The 25,000-nt window shown below is 37.4% G+C and overlaps 1 protein-coding gene across 2 annotated transcripts in view; it reads right to left on the bottom strand.

Moving 5' to 3' along the window:
• The window catches only part of LOC144962656 (uncharacterized), a 66,011-nt gene that overhangs the window by 11,794 nt on the left and 29,217 nt on the right, over positions 1 to 25,000 (bottom strand). For both annotated transcript variants that reach the window (XM_078895768.1, XM_078895769.1), the window contains exons 25-44: positions 24,395 to 24,659; positions 23,268 to 23,393; positions 21,809 to 21,894; positions 20,540 to 20,657; positions 19,709 to 19,942; positions 18,862 to 19,074; positions 17,619 to 17,774; positions 16,491 to 16,652; positions 15,404 to 15,532; positions 13,879 to 13,985; positions 12,569 to 12,719; positions 11,176 to 11,321; positions 8,455 to 8,679; positions 7,202 to 7,376; positions 5,808 to 5,972; positions 4,422 to 4,631; positions 3,573 to 3,758; positions 2,845 to 3,000; positions 2,028 to 2,175; positions 486 to 649 (exon numbers count right to left, since the gene is read on the bottom strand). In XM_078895768.1, the coding sequence (XP_078751894.1) occupies positions 486 to 649; positions 2,028 to 2,175; positions 2,845 to 3,000; positions 3,573 to 3,758; positions 4,422 to 4,631; positions 5,808 to 5,972; positions 7,202 to 7,376; positions 8,455 to 8,679; positions 11,176 to 11,321; positions 12,569 to 12,719; positions 13,879 to 13,985; positions 15,404 to 15,532; positions 16,491 to 16,652; positions 17,619 to 17,774; positions 18,862 to 19,074; positions 19,709 to 19,942; positions 20,540 to 20,657; positions 21,809 to 21,894; positions 23,268 to 23,393; positions 24,395 to 24,659 (3,322 nt within the window). The remainder of the gene's footprint in view (positions 1 to 485; positions 650 to 2,027; positions 2,176 to 2,844; positions 3,001 to 3,572; positions 3,759 to 4,421; positions 4,632 to 5,807; positions 5,973 to 7,201; positions 7,377 to 8,454; positions 8,680 to 11,175; positions 11,322 to 12,568; positions 12,720 to 13,878; positions 13,986 to 15,403; positions 15,533 to 16,490; positions 16,653 to 17,618; positions 17,775 to 18,861; positions 19,075 to 19,708; positions 19,943 to 20,539; positions 20,658 to 21,808; positions 21,895 to 23,267; positions 23,394 to 24,394; positions 24,660 to 25,000) is intronic.

Here is a 25,000-nt window from a genome sequence, read left to right as displayed (position 1 = left end):
TACTTTTTGGTATACTACGTCATTAAATAATGATTACTTTTTTGCGTACTACTTAATCGGTCTAAGATTGTTTACATTCTAGGTCACCAATCTGTTAGGTATCAGTCACTGTTCCATCTGACCTGTATTTTAATATGATTCAATAGTCTGGTGTCACGTCCGCCCAGCAACCAGCAACTTTGTCCTAAATAAAAATAATCGGCACTTTCTCGTATTCTTCATGCTGGCTAGAATATTTGCACATGTCATGGGATCAGAATGTATAAAAGTCATGATCAAAACATGATCAGATTTATAATGTTTTTCTCCTCTGGATACACGTTTATGCTCGTCAGAGAAGTATCTCATGAGGGCGTTCGCCGTTGTTCCGATACTTTAGAACCAGTTACTAAGTTACTATGCGTCATTACGAGGGAAGTGACGTTACGCCTATTGAACCCTATTGTAACAAAAGGAGAAAAATTTATCGTCAAGGTAATACTTACTTGTCCCTTGAAGGTAGTGTTAGATTTGACCATAGTGACAGCAAATGTCTTGTCATCAGTGCAGTCGGCAGCCAGAAGAGCTTCATTCTGTTCCACTTTGGAAGGCAGTTGGTAGCTGACTTTGTCGAACGTGTAGACTCTATCTTTGTTTAACATACACTTGGCTATTTGAGAAAAATCAAACATCAAATTGACAAGAACTATTATTGGAGAGGAAATGTTATTGTGCGGCTATGTGGTCTTGTGGTAAGACACAACTCGCTTTCGGATCAGAAGGTGATATTGCGCTATATTATAACTCAATTTATTTTCTGCAAATGAAAAAAAAGTATGCCTTTCCGCCACAACACCATAAGATATCGTCGCCTAGACATTCCACGAAGGAATATAGATAATTCATCAAACAAGTTGTCTGATGTCAACAGCAATCACCCATGTTGTCCAAGTGAGCAAGTTGGGGGTTAATAATCTTCCCAAAGGAAAATAACGAAAGTGCCTGAACCGGGGCTCGAACCGGGACCTTTTGGATCACAGTGCAATGCCTTGACCACTCGGCCACCTCATCCCCCCACCCAAATATTACAACAAGAAATTCACATAATAGAAAACAAATATCAATTCAACGTGCTAGAAATTTTTTTAAAGAGAGAAAATGTTATTCCCTGTAAATAACGCGACAAAAATTAGCATTATAAAAAAATATTACTTGAGGAAATATGTATAGCAATATCCACCCAACGTGCTCAAAGAATTAGAATTAACATTTTATGCATATATGTGCGGCTATGTGGGCTTGTGGTATGACACTCGATTTCGGATCGGAAGGTCCTGGGTTCAAGCCTCGCTCGGCGCATAGTTGAGTCCTTGGAGAAGGCTCTTTACTCACATTCTCTCACCGTACTCAGGTGTCAAATGAGTACCTGGCCGTTAACAGCGTTGCCTCTGTCCGAAAATAAATGTAATATCGCCTAACAGGCATCATGTCCCGTCTTACATGTCACATGATGCTGTTGGCCAGTGACCCCTTGTAAAGCGCTTTGAGCACATTTAGTGGATAGTGCGCTATATAAAAAGCTCAATTTAATTTAATATGAATACATCCTTTTTCTTACCAGATTGACGGTTGAGGGTAAAGTAATTCATGAGTTTTTCCTTCAAAGAATTAGAATTATCATTTTATGCGTATGAATACATCCTTTTTCTTACTAGGTTAGCGGTTGAGGGTAAAGTAGTTCATGAGTTTTTCCTTCAAAGAATTAGAATTAACATTTTATGCATATGAGACCCATCGTCTGAAAACGGTATTATGTCGGAACGAACCATGTGCTTAAAAACCGAATTTAATGTTAAACTGGTCAAAAATATCAATTGTTGGCATTAGTACTCTAAAATATAGTTGTCATTCTCCTCAATACAACATACAAACTCAACACAAGACTGATTTTTCTGGCTAAAAAATTCAATTTTCATCATCTCTACCAATCCAACTTAATACCGTTTTGAGGCGAAGGGTCACATATGAATACATCCTTTTTTTCTTACCAGGTTGACGGTTGAGGGTAAAGTAGTTCATGAGTTTTTCCTTCAGGGGTGTGTAGTTCTGAATGATGGGGAATTTCTTGACCCATCCTCCAACCTTGAGTCCTTGGTAAATGTCGGTTTCGTCATTGTTCAAAATGTACAAGTCAACCTAAAGAATGACATTTATTATTGGCAATAACTCCAGGATAGCTAGATTACCGTCGAAAAATATTTAGTTTTAAAGTTCCCAAGTATTTTAAAAAATAATTTTTAAAGGCATGTTAACTTAGTTTGGAGATAAAGATAAAGGGAGTAAATCTGACTCATGAATGAACAACACACACACACACACACACACACACACACACACACACATTTGCAAATTTTCGCCTATATTATTATGACAATCTAATATAAATATTTATGTATTCTGTGTTTACTTGTAAAAGGCCAAGGGCTGAAACGTCGTTTGTTTTGTGTTGTTCATTCATGAGTCAGATTTACTCCCTTTATCTTTATCTCCATTGTATTGACTCATTTACGTACCTCTATTTATTAGTTTTAAAATTAGTTTTACGAGTGGCTTCTCATTATTAAAAATCCTAAAATCTAGAGGTGCCTTGTTGCTTTTATGTTTGATTAAGAAATGTCTTTTTTTGTGTTGGGAAGGTGTGAAGTTTTGGGGAAAATTTTGAAAATGTAAGGAGAGAGTCAAATCGATCGATCTTTGAAGGATTTCCTTTCGGGCCAAATTTTCAATCATGTATCTTTCTAGATTAGGGCTAGGCGGTTAACTGGTTAATATAATATAGTTGTCAGTGTATTTACGTTTCCTTACCTGTTGATTGCGATCAGAGATATCAAGCATAGCTTGGAATTGGTTCTTAGAGACGACCCTGGTGGCAGGTTGGCGTTTGTATTCATTCCAGAAAGTGGCCTTGAAGAAGTCTTGGGCGTATTGAAGATTGTTCAAGAACATTTGGGGCAGATTCTCCTGTAAAACAATGGTTTAGAACTTTTAGATAATATGAAGTCGACGTCACTCGGGACTTTGTTATTGTTTTTTTTTTTGTTTTTTGTTTTTTTTTTTTTTTTTGCCATCCTCGTTGAAGAGTAATCCTCACTAAACTGTAATAACTAGACTATAAACGTTCAAGGGTACACATAAATTAGTATATTGGTCCGTTATACTTCCGGATGGCAATTTTGTGAGCTTCTTAGCCAAGGGCATACTATCTATAGACTATTCATTATGCAGTGAATTGTAGCATGTGCCTGCAATAATATAATATAGATACTTTTGTGAAATTCATAGTTTCACAATAAATAAAATAAATATGTAATCTGTAATCTAATGGAATTGAATGAAAGCTTCAATTTAAGAAATGAAAAAAAAATCCCAGATAATCTGGACGTTTCGGGTTTCCCCTTCATCAACAAAACAGGATGAATGAAACATCGCAGAAGAATGAGATAATAATGTGACAGTGGCGTTGTTAAGGTGAATAAACAAAAACAATGGCACCTTTCATACACGCTTGTTCATTTCTTCGAGTTATTTCTTACCTTTTGTGATTCAGCAATCACTTGCAGATGGTTGAAAGTGTTGAATTTCTGCATGATGCTTTCAGTAAACCAGGGCTCATCAGCAACTCTACGATTGATGGCCTCGACAACATCCTCACTCCTCAAAATGGCGCTCATTTGTCTGTACATGTACATGATTTGCTCAACACTGCGGCTGGCCATGAACTGTTGTGGAGGAATGATAATTTAAGATTTTAATAGAATGGTTAGAAAGTCACATTATGGATAGAAAGGTATATATATATATATATTATATATATATATATATATATATATATATATATATATATATATATATATATATATATAATCCTCACCCCATTTGGCTATGTATATAACAGATAAACCTTCAAATAAATTGAGACTTGTTGGCGGGGGAACTGATTTCAAAAAGGCATAAAATAATAATAATGATAATAATAATAATATTAATAATAATAATAATAATAATAATAATAATAATAATAATAATAATAATAATAATAATAATAATAATAATAATAATAATAATAATAATATAATAAATAATAATAATAATAATAATAATAATAATAATATTAATAATAATAATAATAAAATAATAATAATAATAATAATAATAATATAATAATAATAATAATAATAATAATAATAATATAAAATAATAATAATAATATAATAATAATAATAATAATAAAATAATAATATAATAATAATAATAATAATAATAATAATAATAATAATAATAATAATAATAATAATAATAATAATAATAATAATAATAATAATAATAATAATAATAATAATAATAATAATAATCATAATAATAACAATTCTTATAACACTTACCTGAACCTTAGCATTCTTGTTGAGCTCATCAGCGTTACCCCAGGTGAAGTTCCAGAAAGCAGTGACACCGTTGGGCAAGTATATGTAGGGAGTCAGACGCTGCATCCATTGTTGTCTGGGCTCATCGTCTCGGACTTGCTGTTTTGGTGTGTAGCTGTACGTGTCTCTGGAGTCCTCGAACTCCTCGTTGTATTCGGGGACATGCTGTTGCTGTAGTGGGGAAGTGTTGGAGTGGAAATAATCATTACTATTTATTTCTATGAAATTAACTCACTCAACCCTAACACCGGCTATATCCGTAGTTTACCCGGGTTACTTTCACCCCACGCCTATGTATTACATTTTTCTGAGACAAATTATAGGCGTAGTATCCAAGCTAATGTTTTTGAACTTTACATGTTAGTGGTAGTTGAATAAAACTATCTATCATTATAATACATTTTTCCAATTTTGAAAATCCGCAAAAATCTCTAGGATTGAGTGAGTTAAACAATCTTTGTTTTTATTGTAGCTACTGTAAGTGTCTCTGAAGTACTGTACTCCTCGTTGTATTCGGGGACATGCTGTTGATGTAGTGAAGAAGAATTGTAGTGGAAATTATCATTTCTATTTTCTATGAAATTAAACAACCTTTGTTTTTAGTGTAGCTACTGTAAGTGTCTCTGAAGTACTGTATTCCTCATTGTATTTGGGGACATACTGTTGATGTAGTGGAGTGGAAATTATCATTTCTATTTTCTATGAAATTAAACAACCTTTGTTTTTAGTGTAGCTACTGTAAGTGTCTGTGAAGTACTGTATTCCTCATTGTATTCGGGGACATACTGTTGATGTAGTGGGGAAGGGTTGAAATGGAAATTATCATTACTATTTTCTATTAAATTAAACAACTTTTGTTTTTAGTGTAGCTACTGTAAGTGTGTGTGAAGTACTGTACTCCTCGTTGTATTCGGAGACATACTGTTGATGTAGTGGGGAAGGGTTGAAATGGAAATTATCATTACTATTTTCTATTAAATTAAACAACCTTTGTTTTTAGTGTAGCTACTGTAAGTGTCTGTGAAGTACTGAACTCCTCGTATTCGGGGACATACTGTTGATGTAGTGGAGTGGAAATTATCATTTCTATTTTCTATGAAATTAAACAACCTTTGTTTTTAGTGTAGCTACTGTAAGTAAGTGTCTCTGAAGTACTGTACTCCTCGTTGTATTCGGGGACATACTGTGTTGATGTATGAGGAAGAATTGTAGTGGAAATCATAATAAAATAATAATAATGCTGAAAACTCCGAGACACCAAACTCTAAGCGCTTATCATCATTACTATTTAATATGAAATTAAATAACCTTTGTTTTTATGTAAAAAGCCTATTGTGGTTTGAATACCTGGAGGGAGGTCATGGTCTCCTGGTGATCAGTTTCAAGCTTGGCCACTTCCATTTCCAGGGCGTTGATTCTCTCTGTGCTGCGGACTACTTCACGAAGACTGTCACGATTGTTCTTGTAGATTGTCAGCAGGGATTCGTACAAGTTGCGTTGTTTGTTCAAAGCCTGTTGTTGTAAGATAAATGGTATATTAATTCAATTTTAATTTTCAATTCAAAGACCTGAGTGACGTCAATTTCGAACTGTCTATATATATATATATATAGACAGTTCGAAGTTGACGTCACTCAGGTCTTTGTTATTGGTTTGTTTGTTGTTTTTTTTTTGCTATCTGCGTTTATGAGTAATTCTCATTAAAAATATATTAACCAGGCTATAAACGTTCAAGGTTACACATAGATTTGTGTTTTGGTCCGTTACACTTCCGAATGGCAATGTTTGAGTGTATTAGCCAAGCGCAAACTATCTATACATACATAATATATACATACATTATAACAACCCATATTTCTTTGTTCCTATCAAAATAGTTATACAATCACCGATACCAATCAACATATATAGTTTAGATAGAAAATATAAATATCAGTAATGCAATGGAATGTTTTAGTTTACGATGACAGATGATATGGACGTTTCGCGTTTCTCCTTTGTCAACATAACATAATGAATGAAACCCTAACGACAAATGAGATATGAGAGGATAGCGTAAACATTGATGTTATTGGTTGTATACCGCCAATTGGGTGACAAATTCTAACCAAAATTTTCTCTGGAGGATATGAAACGTTTGAGGTTCCATTTAAGTTTTGTCTGTTGTTACCCTTTAGCTGACGCACGGAATCGGTGAGTACTGTTCTTAAACGCACACTTCTTCTTTTTTTCAGCTTATACCGCATTTTGCAGGGTTGCCATAATGAATGCCACATCTCCATGCATCTCGGTTTAAGCATCATCTTCCTCCAGGCCCAGTTCTTTCATATCATCCTTTACCTTATCCCACCATCTAGTCTTTGGGCGTCCCTTTTTCCTATTTCTCGCTAATTGTAAGTATTAAACGCATACTAAAGCGTAAAGCGCTTTGAGCACATTTGTGACCCATCGTCTCAAAACGGTATTATGTCGGAACGAACCAGATGCTTAAAAGCCGAATTAAATGTTAAACTGGTCAAAAATATAAAATTGTTTATTTTATCACCCTAAAATATGGTGTCCATTCTCCTCAATAAAACATACAAACTCAAAACAAGTCTGATATTTCTGGCTATGAATTCAATTTCCAACATCTTCACCATCCCGTCTTAATACCGTTTTGAGGCGAAGGGTCACATTTAGTGGATATTGTGCTATATAAAGCTCTTTTTAAATATTTTTTTAAGCTTCTAAAATCCTACCTCAGTCCACAGAGAAGAGACGGCTTGTCTCTCAAAGACCTTCTTCTGTTGCAAGGCGGTTTGAACCTGGAGTTGGTTCTGTTTGAGGGTCTCCTGGAACATTTCTAAACGATCAACAGCTGTGTCGAGTACCCTGGACAAGTCTTCGCTGGTGACGTCAGGGTTTTGGATGAACCTGGAATCATTGGATATGCGCAAGGATGAAAATTGTTTAATTGAAAAAAACAAACAAAACAATACAAATATAAGCACTTATATAGCGCAATAATATCTTCTAAACGTGCTCAAAGCGCTTTAGAAGGGGTCCCTAACCAACAGCAACTCTTAGACGAGACGATGCAAGTCTTATTCCGACAGAGACAACGCTGTCAACGTTTAGGTTGTCATTTTACACCTGAGTGCGGTGAGAGAATATGAGTAAAGAGCCTTTTTTTTTCCTCAAGGACCCAATTATGCGCCGCTCATTTGGTTTGTTAAATACTAATCTACAGGAAGCTGTTGACTGGGAAAAAATTAATGTACAAAAATCAATAGAACCCCTTTGAAAAAAACCCCATATTAAACACGAACGGAACGTTTCGGGCTCAAAACCCTTCACACAAGTCGACTTCGTATTTGGCAACGTGATGAGCGTAACGCTATTAAACCTTTCTGTCGTTTGTCCGTGATGTATTCACGCTTTTACTTTTTTTAAAAATTAATTTTGTTGTTGGCTGAAGAAGGGTTTTGACTCCGAAACGTTCTATATTTGGTATTTTTTCTTTTCTTTTTTTAAAGCTGTAATATTAATATTTATACACCGCTGTATACATTTGGCTTTATCTGTATATTAAAGCAATGTGACTATTGAAAGTACGCGTATACTATATTAAATTTATATCCTATTGTTCCAAATAGCTCAATCAGTAGATCACTAGTCTTCTAAAATTAAAAAAAATTTACTAGAATTAAGCTTTTATAAAATTGCGCTTTTATATAGCGCAATATTCACTAAACATGCTCAAAGCGCTTTACAAGGGTTCCCTGTCGAACAGCAACATTTAACATGTAGGACTGTACATGACGCCTGTTAGGCGATATTACAATTTTTTCGGACAGAGACAACGCTGTTAACGGCCAAGTACTCATTTTACATCTGAGTACGGTGAGATCATGTGAGTAAAGAGCCCTTTTCAGGGACCCAACTATGCGTTTTATACGAAACTAATTTCTTCAACGCTATCCTTCTTCTATCATTCCCGTTCCCGGCTAACCTTCTGAGTTGTTCCTTCAACATCTTCTGTTGCACCAGAACGTCTTGCACATCCAGGACGCGTGTGTCGATGGGCATTGTGTTCAAGATGGACATTTGGTTCTGGTTATGGTTCTTATTGTCAGACTTAATGTTTTGCTCGTACTTGTTGAAGATTGGAGACAGGCCGGAGATCAAGGTTTGAATCTTGGTGGCAGTATGACTCATCTTTTCCAAGTAGGTGAATCTAGAGAGAAAAACCCCCGAAAGCGTTACATATCATAATATATTATGAGAAATGAAGTGAGTAGGAAAGTACTAGAAGACAATAGAGAATATAAATTTCGCGGCGACGATAGGGGACTCGAACCCGCGACCTTACTAGTATGACAACTCCCCCCGGCCGGGGAGAGCGTGACTCTACCGTATGATATATCCACCATATAATATATGACCATTTTCCTGAACGAAATTATGTAGAGGCGAACTTGATGCATAGAATTGAATTTTAAGTATTGCTGACCACGCAACCCGCCTCGGGGCATTTTCATTTTTGACACCTACAGCGCCGTATCAGCACGTCCTAATGCCTAATGCGGTGAGATAAACATACTGATTTAAAATAATTTAAATAGTTAAGCACTCTAAAGACCATCGCATCAATCTCTCACGAAATAATAATTTTAAAAAATATTATTTTTTATCTCTACTGTTGAAGTAGACGTTTCAGCCATTCTCCACTAAAATATCTCTTTGTTTGACGTTATAAGTTGAAGAATATTCGACAAGTTGAACGTTTTCTCAATTCATTGATATTTGAAGTAAAACACGTCAGGCCTAACCATGTTGACACATACAAAATCAAAACAAAGATAAATGAGCCTTTTATATAGAGCAATGCTCACTAAATGTACTCAAAGCGCTTTTTAATGAAACGCTTTTTCCGACATAAAACACCATTAACAGCCAGGTACTCATTTTGTACCGGAGTACGGTGGGAGAAAGTGAGTAAAGAGCCATTTTCTAAGGGCTCAGCTATGCGTCACTGAGAGCGGGACTCAAACCCTGGACCCTCCTGTCCAAAGGCGAGTGTAATTCCAGAAGACCGCTTAGCTAGCCGCACAAATTAGGCTTTTGAGGAGAGTTATTTTGTTTTTGTTTTTGAGGGTTTTACGGCGCTTGCAACACATTGAGGTCATATCAGCGCCAGTAAAAAGGGAAAAAATGGGATAGTAAAAAGTTCTAGAATTACAATTAAAGCATCCAAGAATAAGGCAGACAAAGGGGAATTGGTTAAAATAGGGAACAGATGTAGATTCCAATAGCACACTATCAGTCTACTTAAATTGAGATCACCTAAACGTCTCATCCAGACACAAGCACAGGTCCCCACTAAGAGGAATACACTCAAATGTTTACAAATCATATATAATACATAAATAAAACATAATAGAGTGCATAACAGAGAGATGATTTACAAGGAAAAAAATATCATCTCCCAAAATAATAACTATGCATTTGACTGTTTCCCTCCCAGCCAGGACTCCGACCAGGGCCAGAACAAAACCAAGCAATCTCATTCCAAGACAAAGGCAGAATGCAAGTTGGAAAACAGATATAGGGGGATAGAAGACACAATAAGTACCTCCCTGCCCACTATGGAAGGTAGGAACCCCACCCAGTGAGGAGAGTTATTACTACTACTACTACTACTACTACTACTACTACTACTACTACTACTACTACTACTACTACTACTATATAATAATATATAATAATAATAATAATAATAATAATAATAATAATAATAATAATAATAATAATAATAATAATAATAATATATCTTTATTGTCCTCGAAAAAGTGGCAATTTGTCATTTGGTTACACATTTATAACAATACAATATATTGACATAGACACACTCACACATATGTACACTAGTAACAGTTGTTTTATATAGAGCAATATCCACTCGAAGTCTCAAAGCGCTTTACAAGTGGTTCGAGGACAACATGTAGGACGAGACATGACGCCCGTTAGGCGATATCACATTTATTTTTCGGACAGAACAACGCTGTTAACGGCCTGGTACTCATTTTACACCGGATTACGGTGAGATAATGTGAGTAAAGATCCTTCTCCGAGGACTCAATATGCGCCGAGGTAGGCTCGAATCCAGGACCTTCCGATCCGAAAACGAGTGTCATCCCACAATAGATAGAATGAAGTTGACGTCACTCAAGTCTTGGTTATTGTTTTTGTTTGCCATCCACGTTTATGAGTAATTCTGACTAAACTGTATTAACCAGACTATAAACGTTCAAGGTTACACATAGTTTTGTGTGTTGGTCCATTATACTTCCGGATGGCAATGTTGGGAGTTTCTTAGCCAAGCGCATACTATCTATACCAGAGAGCCGCACCATCCCCCCATCTTTCATTGGTCGGGAGCGATCTATATTGTTGTTTTCGTCTAACCAAGTCATCAATCACATGATTTGTTGCTGTCCAACGATTGGATATTTCTTTAGAAATGTAAACACGCTGCTTTGTTTATGAAAGTTGTAAACATACCCATGTGTCAAACTGAACAAAATGACCAATCGTGATAAAAAAATTGTGAACACTTTTCACTATGTAGGGCACTATGAGCACATATTCCAATGTGACCAATGACCTCGAGCACATGGAAATGTAATATAGATCATGCCAATTGGTCAAATATAAAAGACATCAAGTCTACCTGCGCTCATTGTTGATGGTGTAAAAAGTCCTGCTGGCAAATTCAGTGGTGAACTTCAAATAGTGGACGGCGTCCATAAGTTCAGACACCAGATACAGTTTGGGGGCCTTTCCGAGATTGATTAATTCTCTCTGGATTCCAGCAATCTGTGAATTCAGGAAGGAGGGTTAGGGAGGGAGAGAGAGAGAGAGGGGGGGGGGGGAGGGGAGAGAGAGAAGGATAGAGAGGAAGGAAGAGAGAGAGAGAGAGAGAGAGAGCGAGACAGAGAGAGAGAGAAAGAGAGAGAGAGAGAGAGAGAGAGAAAGAGGGGGAGGGAGGGTGGGTGAGAGAGAGACGGAAAGAGGAAGAAAGAAAGAGAAAGAGAGAGAGAGAGAGAGAGAGAGAGAGAGAGAGAGAGAAAGAAAGAAAAGAGACAGAGGGATGATGAGAGATAGAGAGAAGTATAGAGGGAGAAAAAGAGACAGAGGGATGGTGTGAGAAATAAGGAAGAGAAAGAGGAGAGAAAGAGAGGGAGAGAGAGGGAGGGAGGGTGAGAGAGAGAATGAAATATATAGGAGAGAAAGAGAAAGAGAGAAAGAGAAAGAGAGAGGGAGGGTAGGAGATAAAGAGAAGGATAGAGAGGGAGAAAAGAGACAGATGGATGCGCGGGAGAGAGAGGGAAAGAGAGTAAAGAGAAAGAGAACGAAAGAGAGAGAGAGAGAGAGAAGGAGAGAGAGTAGAGAGGGGCAGAGTGAGAGAAAGAGAGATAGAGAGAGAGAAAGAGAAAGAGAGAAGGAGGGTAAGAGAGAGAGAGTGAGAGAAGGAAAGAGAGGGAGAAAAAGAGACAGCGGGATGATGATGATGATGATGATGATGATGATGATGTGTGTGTGTGTGCGTGAGAGAGAGAGAGAGAGAGAGAGAGAGAGAGAGAGAGAGAGAGGATGATTGAGAGATATTATTTTGTATATTCAACAATCATAGCTACTCTCTTAAATTGTGTTTTTTACGTCAACACCAACATAAACAAACTGTATAACTGTATGCTTCAGAGCCATTCGACCCATGGAGCCGGAGTTTATCCCGATTTCTATAGCGTGACACGGACAATAACAGCAATTGCTTGCTATCCTTTGGATAGAACGCTAGTCAATCGCAAATTACTTTCCGCTAAATCTAACAGACTCAGCTACTCATTCACTGCTGGGTGGACAAGGGCGGGTGGGGGGGAGAGGGGGGGGTTGTCAGAACATAATCTCGACTGCACCCGGGATCGATCTTGGTTCCTTTGCGTGTGAAGCGAATGCTCTTCCCACTGAGTTATCGGGACCCCCAAATTATGAATTTAAAACAGGGTTTTAAATGATATCCTAATTATCGATTAATTTAGATAAAAATAGAACGATGACCATACCTTTTCAACCTCATTGGTGATTCTTTCGGTGAACTTGTCAATTTGGCTAAACAGAGCCTCTGGGTTCTTCATGTTGGTGCAGTTGTACTTAATATTGATTTCAAAGAAGCGGTTCTCCACCACCAGCATGCGCTTGGATTCAGCAATTTCCCTTTGGAGAGAAAAAAATAAATAAATACCTGCATAAATTCTTTATGTTGAGTTAAATTTACAACTCAATAGTGTTCAAAAGTCTGACGTCACGTCACGCCACGTCCGCCCAGCAACCAGCAGCTTGGTTCTAAACAAAGAAAATCTGTACTTTTTTATTCTTCATGCTGCCTAGAACTTTTTCACATGTCACATGTGATCAGAATGTATAAAAGTCAAAACATGATCAGATTTATAATGTTTTTCTCGTCTGGATATATTTTTATGCTCGTCGGAGAAGTATTTCATAAGGGCGGTGGTGGAGATAATGGCGTCCACCATTGTTCCGCTAGTTTAAAACCAGTTACTATGCGTCAATATGAGGGAATTGACGTCACGACTGTTGAACCCTATTGCGACCCGCTGTTTCAAAACAGTAAAAACAATAACAAAAAGTTGAGTGACGTCATGTCAATTTTGTTCCTTCTACAGATAGTATGTGCTTGGCTAAGAAGCTCACAACATTGCCATCCGGAAGTATAACGGACCAACACACAAAACTCTGTTTAACTATGAACTTTTATAGTCTGGATAATACAATAAAGTGCGAATTACTCATAAACGTGGATGGCAAGAAAAAATAACAAAGACCCGAGTGACGTCAACTTCATTCTACCTATAGACGGAACGAAATTGATGTCACTCAGCTCTTTGTTATTGTTATTAGACAGTCGATGTGGTGATTATTTCTCACCATATTATTATATCAGAATACAAACGTTCGAAGCTGCACACAGTTTTGTGAGTTGTTTTGTTACATGTTGTGAGTATTTTACATATTCGCATAGTATCAATAGATATAGATAGTATGCGCTTGGCTAAGAAGCTCATAACATTGCCATCCGGAAGTATAACGGACCAACACACAAAACTGTGTGTATCCATGAACGTTTATAGTCGGGTTAATATAGTTCAGTGAGCATTACTCATAAACACGGATGGCAAAAAACAATAACAAGGACCTGAGTGATGTCATCTTCGAACTATCTATCAGAATACAAACGTTCGAAACTGCACACAGTTTTGTGAGTTGTTTTGTTACATTATATACGGCAGGCGGATGTTGTGAGTATTTTACATAATAGCATAGCATCAATAGATATATTGTATCGTGTTCTTACTTGTAGATGGGGTACTCCTGGCTGTTGAGATTTGGCACAACGGTTGTTTGGATCATGTCATTGTGATACAGCAGAGATACACGCTCGCCCAGGAAGTTTCCACGCTCCTGTTCAAACATGTTGTAAATTTAATTAATATGAAATGAAGTCGGTCAAAACAAACAATGATGACGATGATGATGATAATGATGATGATGGTGGTGGTGATTGTGATGATAATGATGATGATGGTGATGATGATGATGATGATGATGATGATGATGATGATGATGATGATGGTGGTGGTGGTGATGGTGATGATGATGATGATGATGATGATGGTGATGATGATGATGATGATGATGGTGATGATGATGATGATGATGATGATAATAATTATAATAATAATAATATTTTCCAAGCACATCACCAGTGCCAAGTAGATAATAATAATAATAATATCCTCTGTCGTACTACGGTATTATTTAATCATACACTAAATAGGGTGCTCTTGTTACCAAGAATCTCGGATAGAGTAAAAGCTTAATGCCTTGCTTAAGATAACAACACCACCTCCAACCCCGACCCCCCCCCCCCCGACCCCCGCCCTCTCGACAAATGGTTGGGTCCTTAACTTCTTACACTGTAAAGGGGCTGGACAACGCCTAGGTCATCACTCATAAGTGACTTCTACTTTTCTTTAAAGTTTTGGTACCTGGGTTTGAACCCATGACCTTCGAAGATCCAGATCTTATTCTTAATTGCATTGATTTAAGCCATTTGTGCATTAATACTCTTTCAATATCTGTCACTGCCCTTAGCTAGGTACTCATTCACACCTGAGTCGAGTGACAGATGACCGTTAGCTTTTAGTGATAGTCTCTTTTCCGACAAGCAGGCGTCATGTTTCGTCTTATACTTCAAATGTTGCTGTTGGCTGGAGATCCAATGTAAAGTTCTTTGAACACGTTTTGTGGATATTGCGCTACATAAAATGTTCAATTTTATTTTTTAAGTCGGTCATATTTTCATCGCAGTTCACACTTTTAATGGGACAGCGTGGCTCAGCGGTACGGTCTTTGCTTCGCACCTGAAAGGTACCGAGTTCGACTACCCGCCGCGTTGTATGGCCTTGAGCAAGTCACCTGGCCCTAGCTCACTTTGCGGCGCTGCACTGAGACTGCCGTCCGGGTCCTCCCTTTGAATAATATATCCTAAAGAAAAAATTTCCCTTGGGGATGAATATAATAGAGGGTATTTATTTTATTTATTTATTTAACCCTCTTCTTACCACGGATAGGAAAATCGTCACATTCGTTACGATGTAACCGACAATTTTCTCATTCTGATTTCTCTTGTACATCAAACATTTAAAGAAATGCTTTATTTACAGCTATAAATACTAAACACTTTGTTGTAGAGCTCACTTGGTACATTTTTGTTTGAGTAAAAAAGTCTATTTTTGTGATGGGTGGGTGTGATTTTCGAGGGAAATTCTAAAATTAGCTGGCAAGGAGAGAGTTAAATCGCACGATGTACAACTTACCTTCGTGAGCATCAGGTTCATAGAGTAATCTTGCATTTCATGAATCGTTGCCTGGAATCCTGGTTTGCCAGCCACAAGTCTCTTCCATTGTTCACACAATTCGGTGATAAATTCGTTTTGAACTGTCACCTGGTTAAATATATTATTATATCATGTATATTATCTTGCTGATTGAAGTTTGAAGATTTAAAATTAAAAAAAAAACAAGATTCATATAGAAGGGAAGCTTCTCGAAGCAAGTTGGATTAATGGGTAGGATGGGGAAGAATTTATCTTTGACAATTGAGAATTTTAGATCGAGAGAGAAAGAAAGAGAGAGAGAGAGAGAGAGAGAGAGAGAGAGGGGATAGAGATCGAGAGAGTAAGAGGAAAAGGGAGAGTGAAAGAAATAAAGAAAGAGAGAGAGGGGTGAGAGAGAGAGAGAGAGGGGGGGGGGGGGAAAAAGAAAGAAAGAAAGAGAAAAAAAAAGAGAGAGAGAGAGAGATAGATAAATAGAGAGAGAGAGAGATGGGGGGGGGGGGGGGAGAGAGATAAAATATATTTTGAGAGATTTTATATAGTCAGATAGATGACAAGAAAATTTAGTAAAAACTTGAGCACTAATATGTCATGGTTTTTTTTTCTTAATTATAATCTTATAGATAGATAGCTAGACAATCGATGGATAGTGATGTGTGTGAGAGAGAGAGAGAGATAGAGAGAGAGAAAGAGAGAGAGAGATAGAGAGGAGAGAGAAAGAGAGAGAGAGAGGGGAAGAGAGAGAGAGAGAGAGAGAGAAAGAAGGAAGGAAAAAATGAAAGAGGGAAAGAAAGAGATAGAGAGGGGAGAGAGAGAGAGAGAGAGAGAGAGAGAGAGAGAAAGAGACAGAAAGTAGGAAAGAAAGGAAGAGAGAGAGAGGAAGAGAGAGAGAGAGAGAGAGAGAGAAAGAGAGAGAAAGAAGGAAGGAAAGAAAGGAAAAGAGAAAGAGAGAGATATATAGATATTTAGATAGATAGATAGAAAGAGAGAGAGAGAGACAGAGAGAGAAGAGAGAGAGAAGAGAGAGAGAGAGAGAGAGAGAGAGAGTCCCCAAGCTGTGTGACCTTACCAAGAGCAAGCTCTGCTTAGAAATAGGATCGTTGACAGGTCTTGTCTTGAGCTCTCTGTCGAAAATATTCAGGGTCTGTTTTGTGGTCTCCAACACATGAAGCCATTGGTCGTAGTCAAACTCCTTCATGTTGGAAATGGACAGCTGGACGTTCTCGATGAGCTGAAAAACGTTTCAATGAAATATAGATGCTGTGCGCCTGACTATAAAACAAATAACAATGTGAAATTGAATCTAAGCTTCAATTGAATATACGAAATTAGATAAAATGGACGTTTCGGATTTCACCTTTATGAACACAACAGAATGAATGAAACACTACAGACGAATGAGATAATGAGGTAACAACGCCACAACCACATTATCTCATCCGTCTGAGTGTTTCATTCATCCTGTTTTGTTGAGAAAGGGGAAACCCGAAACGTCCATTTTATCAGTTTTCGTATATTAAATTGACATGAAGCTAACATTAAATTTCACATTGTTATTTACAATAGTGATATTAGGGAAAGATATGGAAAATATCAAGAGTATTAGAGATTTGTCTAAATACAACATTGAATTAGTTCTTCGTAATAGGCTTTTACGGTCATGACGTCAATTCCCTCGTAATGACGTATAGTTACTTAATAACTGTCTCTAAACTATCGGAACAATGGCGGACGCCCTGATGAAACATCAGACGAGTATAAAAGTGTATCCAGAGTAGAAAAACATAAATATGATCATGTTTTGACTTTTATACATTCTGATCACATGACATATGAAAAGTTCTAGCCAGCATGAAGAATAAAAAGTACCGATTTTCTTTGTTTAGAACCACGCTGCTTGCGACGTGACATCAGACTATTGAATCCAATTATTGTTGGCCATCAACCCCATGGAGCCAGAGTTTACCCCGATTTCTATAGCGTTAATCAGATAATAGCAATTGTTTAATACCCTTTTGATAGGACGCTTATCTATTGCAAAGTATTTCAAGAAGAACCAGCAACCTGCTGGGTGGACAGTGGGGTTCAGAAAAAAAAAAATCTCGACGTCACCCGCGATTGATCTTTCACGTTTGCGTGTGAAGCGAATGCTCTACCAACTGAGCTATCGGGACATCTAAAGCGACTTTGTTCTTACTTTCATTTGCTTCAAGGAAAGATGGTTCAGGGCCATTCTCAGTCTGTAGAAGGACTCTTGTTGTGATTGTCTGTTCGAATCCAAGTTCTCAGTGGTGTAGTAGGAAGAGGACTGGTATTCACTCTGGCGTTCGTACATATTTTCAGGCTGTTGTTGCTGTTAGGACGATAGAGAAATAATTGAAATGAGATTTTCACTTTGAAAACGTTCAATGAATCAATGGTTGATAAACAGTTCAACTCTCTCCTTACCAACTTTAGGAAAATCGTCACATCTGTTACGATACAAGCAACATTTTTCTTATTCAAATTTCTCTTGTACATAATAAAATTTAAAGAAAATGAACACAGTGTGTTGTAGAGCATGTTTTGCTGAAAAATGACGTATGGGCGTTTGGGTGATAAAAAATCTATTCTTGTGTTAGTTGGGTGTGAAGTTTTGGGGAAATCCTGAAAATAGCTGGTAAGGAGAGGGTTAACATCACGATATGCTGCTTTCTGACTGATTGTAAATAAATTTTTTTTCAGTAATTTCAATATATTTACAATTCGTATTAAACTATTGTCGTATTATCTGATCAGAGAGATGAATGGTGTACCATGATCACGATGTCTGGCACAGACTTGGTACTTGAAGAAGAAGAAGAAGAAGAAGAATTAAACTGATAAATCAATATTATGTAAACCAACTGCATGGAATTGATTAATAGATGTGTAATTTGTATTAACCAACAAATATGCGGTTATGTGGTCTATTGGTTGACAAAGGTCATGGGTTCGTGTCCGGAGTGGCCCATAGTTGAGTCCTTGGAAAAGGCTTTTTACTCACATTTTCTCACCGTACTCAGTTGTAAAATGAGTACCTGGTCGTAAACGGAGTTGTCCCTGTCCGGAAAAAAATTGATATCGCCTAACATGCGTCATGTCTCGTCCTATACGTTATGTGTTGCTGTTCGTTTCGGGCTCAAAACCATTCTTCAATCAACAACAACAACAACAACAACAACAAATAAGACATAAACACATGACTAAATTCCAGATAGACAACAGAGATATTTTGTATTTCATAAAATCCATTTTGTTGTTGGCTCGAAACGTTGCGTGTTTGGTATTTTTGTTCTTTTTTATTTTGAAGCTATTAAATATTCATTTTTGTTTATTTCTTTTAAACAGTCCACGACTTCTAGCAGCCTAGTATCACTTTAACTATCAACAAAACATATCAACGCTTACGTCATACTTACGTCATAGGCATACAACAAATCAGCTTGCTTGGAAACCTTTCTCAACTCTTCTGGTTTGAAAACAACGACGGGTTTCCCTTCTTTGTCTAACTTTTGGCTGACGGAGGTAACTCGCTGCATCAGTTTGTGCATAAGGGAGACGATCGAGTCCACATTGGTTTCAGCCTTCAGAAGTTCATTATGGATCTTTTCAGCATCGTGAAGACGATCCATCTACAATATTATACAATATTAGAAATGTTTATATAAATAACGATGATTATTTTAGGATAAAATCACGTTTATTGGGTTACAAACAAAAGTTTAAATTTAAGATTTACACAAGCTTTTTATCCAAAACTATGCACGAAACGAGGAATTTGTTCGAATTAAGAAAAGCAAAGACAATGCAATTGAACTGAATTGAAATTCTCAACTATGAATGTATCTAGCTAGCCTATCTATATTCTTTCTAGTTGTGTAATGTACGTCATCACTTTTTGCGCAGATCATTGAGCACGATCGATGACTCATGATTGTGCATTTATGAATTCTAATTCATGTATACGTCACTTTATGCCTACACATTTGTGACCCATCGTCTCAAAACGGTATTATGTCGGAACGAACCAGATGCTTAAAAGCCGAATTAAATGTTAAACTATTCAAAAATATAAATTGTTGATTTTATCACCCTAAAATATGATATCCATTCTCCTCAATAAAACATACAAACTCAACACAAGTCTGATATTTCTGGCTATGAATTCAATTTTCAACATCTTAACCATCCCGACTTAATACCGTTTTGAGACGAAGGGTCACATTTTATAAAATCAATTGTATAAAATTATGACTTTCTCCTCACCAGACGATCCTTGTTGAAGATTTCCCTGATCATGTAGACAGATCTTGTTTGAACGTAGTCAATCCATTGAATAATGGGGATCTCAGCGTGAGCCATGACGGTCTTGGACAGGATGTCACGGAGGTCAGACAAGAATCTCTCTTGGACCTTCAGGATCTGGGTCAGCTGGTCCATCAGAGGAAGATCGCGCTTCACGAAACTTGGGTCAACGTTCTTTCTCAGCTCTTGTTTGATCTATTGTAGCAGGGGATAAAACAGGAACAAGGTGAATGAATAGTGAAAGTTCCTATGTATATAATAACAAAATGGTATAATGAATTTATAGAGCGCCTAGTTAGTTCCAATTAAGAATTTCTCACTGGCGCTTTGCATCAACACAGCATGTATCAAGCAGAAATATAGAACTGACATGTTAAAAACCAGATAAATACGATGATACAATAATATATAATGATTGTTTTGTAGATTTAAAAGTAAATCGATTCCACTCAAAGTGTGCTTAGTGACAGATCTAAAAACTATGTGGTCTTGTGGTAAGACACTCGCTTTCGGATCGCAAAGTCCTCGGTTCGAGCCTCGCTCGGCGCATAGTTAAGTCTTTGGAAAAGGCTCTTTACTTACATTCTCTCACCGTACTCAGGTGTAAACTGAGTACCAGGCCATTAACAGCGTTGTATCTGTCCGAAAAAAATGTAACATCGCCTAACTTGGGTCATGTACCGTCCTAAATGTTAAATGTTGCTGTTGGCCAGGGACCCCTTGTAAAGCGCTTTGAGCACAGTTAGTGGATATTGTGTTATATAAAAGCTCAATTTAATTTAATTTACATACTTCATTGTACACAGGTCCGAGGTCACGCCAGTAGCTGTTCCATTGTCTGTTATAGATGGTCCTGCCAGACATACCCATAAGACGGTACAACTGTTCAGGGATGATGCTGGTCAAGATTCTAAAGGAGTTAAAAGAATACAAGATTCTGTCATTGCATAAACAACAACAACAAAAAACGTCTGTGTGCATTTATAGTATGACACTCGCCTTCGGATCGAAATGTCGTGAGTTCGAGTCTCACTTTGGGCGTCGCATTAGTGAGTCCTTTGAAAAGGCTCTTTACTCAAATTCTCTCGCCGTAATCAAATGTCAAATAAACACCTGGTTGTTAACAGCGTTGTCTATGTCCAAAACTTTGTAATGTCGCCTAACAGACGTCATGCCTTGTCTAAATATTAAGTGTTGCTGTTGGCTAAGGACCCTCACTAAAGCGCTTTGAGCAAGCTCAGTGGATATTGTTTTATATTGTTCTATTTAAAAGCTCAAATGCTTTTTTATAATCTTATCCTATTTGGCGATCGGAACCAGGCAGTGTACAACGCTAAAACGTACACAGTTCCCATTGCTCACTTTGCAGACATAGCATAACTTATTCTCTGAAGACGAATAATGTTAAAGTGGTGGTGGTGGTGATTGTGAAGGTAATTATTGTCATGGTGGTGATTGTGGTGGTGGTGGTGGTTGTGGTGATTGTGAAGGTAATTATTGTAATGGTGGTGATTGTGTTGGTGGTGGTGGTGATGGGAAGGTAAATTGTTGTAATGGTGGTGATTGTGGTGGTGTTGGTGATTGTGAAGATAGTTTTTGTAAAGGTGGTGATTGTAGTGGTGGTGGTGGTGGTAATTTTGAAGGTAGTTGTTGTAATGGTGGTGATTGTAGTGGTGGTAGTGGTGATTGTGAAAGTGGTTATTGTAATGGTGGTGATTGTGGTGGTGGTGGTGGTAATTTTGAAGGTAGTTATTGTAATGGTGGTTGTGATGGTGATTGTGAAAGTAGTTATTGTAATGGTGGTGATTGTGGTGGTGGTGGTGGTGATTGTGAAAATAGTTGTCGTAATGGTGGTGATTGTGCTGGTGATGTGATGGTAATAGCGTGATAGTGATGCCCTTGATGACGATGGTGATATTGGTGGTGAGAGTATTGATAAGCTTAATGATAATGATGATGATGATGATGATGATGATGATGATGATGATGATGATGATGATGATGATGATGATGATGATGATACTGGTGGTGTTGGTGATAATAAATGTTCCATTACTATACCTGTAAGTAGGAGCATTAATCATAGCAGGGTAGTTTGGCTGTTCCAAGCTGCTGAGAACGGTCATATTGATACCTTGGTTATCGACCTGAGAAAGAGAAAACAAATTGTTGTGTCAGCTTCAACGGTCATGTCAATTTCAATGTGGACATTGATTGTCATAATCAAATGGGACTGTTGATCAGATTCAACTGTCTTGTCAAATTCACTGTGGACATGGATTGTCATAATCAAATGGGACTGTTGATCAGATTCAACTGTCATGTCAATTTCAATGTGGACATTAGTTGTCATAATCAAATGGGACTGTTGATCAGATTCAACTGTCTTGTCAAATTCAATGTGGACATTGTCATAATCAAATGGGACTGTTGATCAGATTCAACGGTCATGTCAACTTCAATGTGGACATTGATTGTCATAATCAAATGGAACTGTTGATCAGAAAGAATCTTTTATACATAATCCCAAGGGAAATGACAACTCATCATATCTTTTCAATAATAGTCCTTCAGAGCCATCCAGACCCAAGGAGCCGGTGCTCATTTTCATAAATGTCAGGCAGCCCCAGAGACCAGCGATCACATCGTCCTCCATTGTCCAGTCACTAAACTTGAAGGTGGCTACGAAACCGTCCTTAGGGAGGAGGAAGACTTTAGAAGCTGGGTTGACGAAATAAATTTGGAGGTGTAGCCATACGCTACTACTACTACTACTGTCATAAATAGCCTTGGCTATTTGATTGCCAAATTTGCTATGTAAATGTGACCATACTCCTCCAAAATGGATTATGTCCGGATGATTAAGATACTGAAAATTGACTTTATAGCCAGAAGTGTCAGACTAACTTTGAATTTTTTAATGTTTTATTGTGGAGAATGAATATTATAATTTACTATGCTGAACACTAATGAATCACATTTTTGGCTAGTTTCGATTTAATTTGACTTTTTAACATCTGGTTCACTCCGACTTAATACTGTTTTGAGACAATGGGCCACAAATATATACCTTGATCCAAACCTAGGTACACATATCTGCAGGTCTGATAATCGAACTCGAGTATGGGCTTGATTTAAAATTGTTGTAATGGAGGAAATTTTGTGATGGTCTGAGAGTATTTCTATTACGGGGCAGCTTGGCTCAGCGAGACTGCCTTTGCTTCGCACCCGAAAGGTACAGAGTTTGAATACGCTTTCCGCTGTGTGGCCTTGAGCATGTCACTTCGTCCTAGCTCAATTTTTGGCGCTGCACTGCGGTTGACGCATTTGTTATTCTAGTCTTCCCGTGGAATAGATCCTAAATACAAACTACCCCTATGGGATGAATAAATGGAATATATTTTACTTTATTTATTATAACAATGAGCCAGTAACAATTCGAGTTATCAAATCTGCAAATAAGGGCACGTTGATCCAATCTAATTAGACTCGTTTCCATGGTAATCAAGCTATTATTTACCTTGTAAGTTTCCTGAGAAATGAGGTATTCCAAATCCTTCATCAATTGACTCTGCCATTTGGGATCATAGATATCACTGGGTTCCATGACTTCCAGGGGATAGGACACTCCCATTTCAGACAGCATCTGGGTAAGACAGATACACAGAAGAGAGATTAGATGAAGGAGGACACATACACTCATAATATAAGCAATGAGAACACACCACAACAATGCCACTACACATCAACACTAATCACCGCTACACAACGGAACCAAGAGCAAGCAATTCGTTTGGAGTAAGAATTTTTTCTTCGGACATTATTAAGGATTACGCTGACTGAGGACGTGTCAAAAGACATATAAAGAATGAAAAAAAAGACAGAAAGAGGTAGATAGATAGATAGATAGATAGATAGATAGATAGATAGATAGATAGATAGATAGATAGATAGATAGATAGATAGAGAGGGAGACAGAGAGAGGGATTGTTAAAAAAAAGAATGGAAGAAAGAAAGAAAGAGATAGATAGATAGATAGATACACACACAGAGCGAGAGAGAGAGAGAGAGAGAGAGATTAAATAGCTATATAATATAAATATTTACAAATTACTTTGTTAAGAATCATGTAAATCCCAGTAAATATCAACATAAAACTATCTAACAGAGACTTTGGCACCTTTAAAATTGTTTCATAGTCTTATTTGATTATAGTAATTAATTATTGTTACTGCAGGCTATTTATCTTGTGTGCCATACAATGAAATCAGGGAAGCTGATCTCTCTCTCTCTCTCTCTCTCTCTCTCTCTCTCTCTCTCTCGGTGTGTGTGTGTGTGTGTGTGTGTGTGTGTGTTGATTAGAACAAAGGCAGAATATGATTTTATTAGACTCGAGTAATATACTGTCATTAGATACTTTTTAATTACTCAATTAACTGAGTACTCCCGAAAAACTCATATTTTTTAAATTTGGCCAGAAAACTCGTCCTTCAAATATCGATAGATTTAAATGGCAAAAAAAAAGCTGTCAAACGTGGAGCTTTGCAAAGGCATCTAAGAAGCAACAAATGGTCCATTTTGGTGTCGTTTGAAATACTATTTTCTTCTCTTGTGAATCACTCTAAAATGTGAAGAAACAATTCCCACCTGCCAATCTTGAGTGTCGTAGTCAGGGATGGAAGATCTCCACATTCTGGTGAACATGCGTCCAACATGCCCGTTCTTGAAGTAGTTCCACACAGTCTCCAGCTGAACCTGTCTCTTGGTGTTCTTGCTACTGGCATCCAGCAGGACAACCAATCCACGGGCACCCTCTCTGTTGTAAAATGGCATGGGCTTTTGGAAGATACGCTGGAACTTGTTGCACATTTGCTGCATGTTGACTGGCTTGTTCTGGATGTCGACTGAGTCACTGGACAAGCAAAAAAAAAAAAAAAGAAAGATGGTACAGGATAATCACTGAGAAAGGAATTTGTAAATTTACCTATCTTCCTTCTTTGATTGGAATTTATATGCTAAGTCAACTTTATTAATATCTTTTTTTAATGAAATAAATAAGTTCTCTTTGTTTATCCCATATGGTAAATTTGTCTCTAGGGTCTATTCCAAAGGAAGACTGGAATAACCCAGGCGTCAGCCGCAGTGCAGCATCGCAAAGTGAGCTAGGGCGAAGTGACTTACTAAAGCCCACACAGCGCAGTGGGGTAATTTGAACTCGTAACCATACTGGTAAGAAGCTGCCCCCCTCCCCCC

Source organism: Berghia stephanieae, chromosome 1, assembly GCF_034508935.2.
Source record: "Berghia stephanieae isolate SIO BIC M18660-M18661 chromosome 1, UCSD_Bste_1.3, whole genome shotgun sequence".
Lineage (NCBI taxonomy): Eukaryota > Metazoa > Mollusca > Gastropoda > Nudibranchia > Aeolidiidae > Berghia > Berghia stephanieae.
Note: the sequence above shows the minus strand (reverse complement) of the source record. Positions and strands in the feature narration are given on the sequence as shown.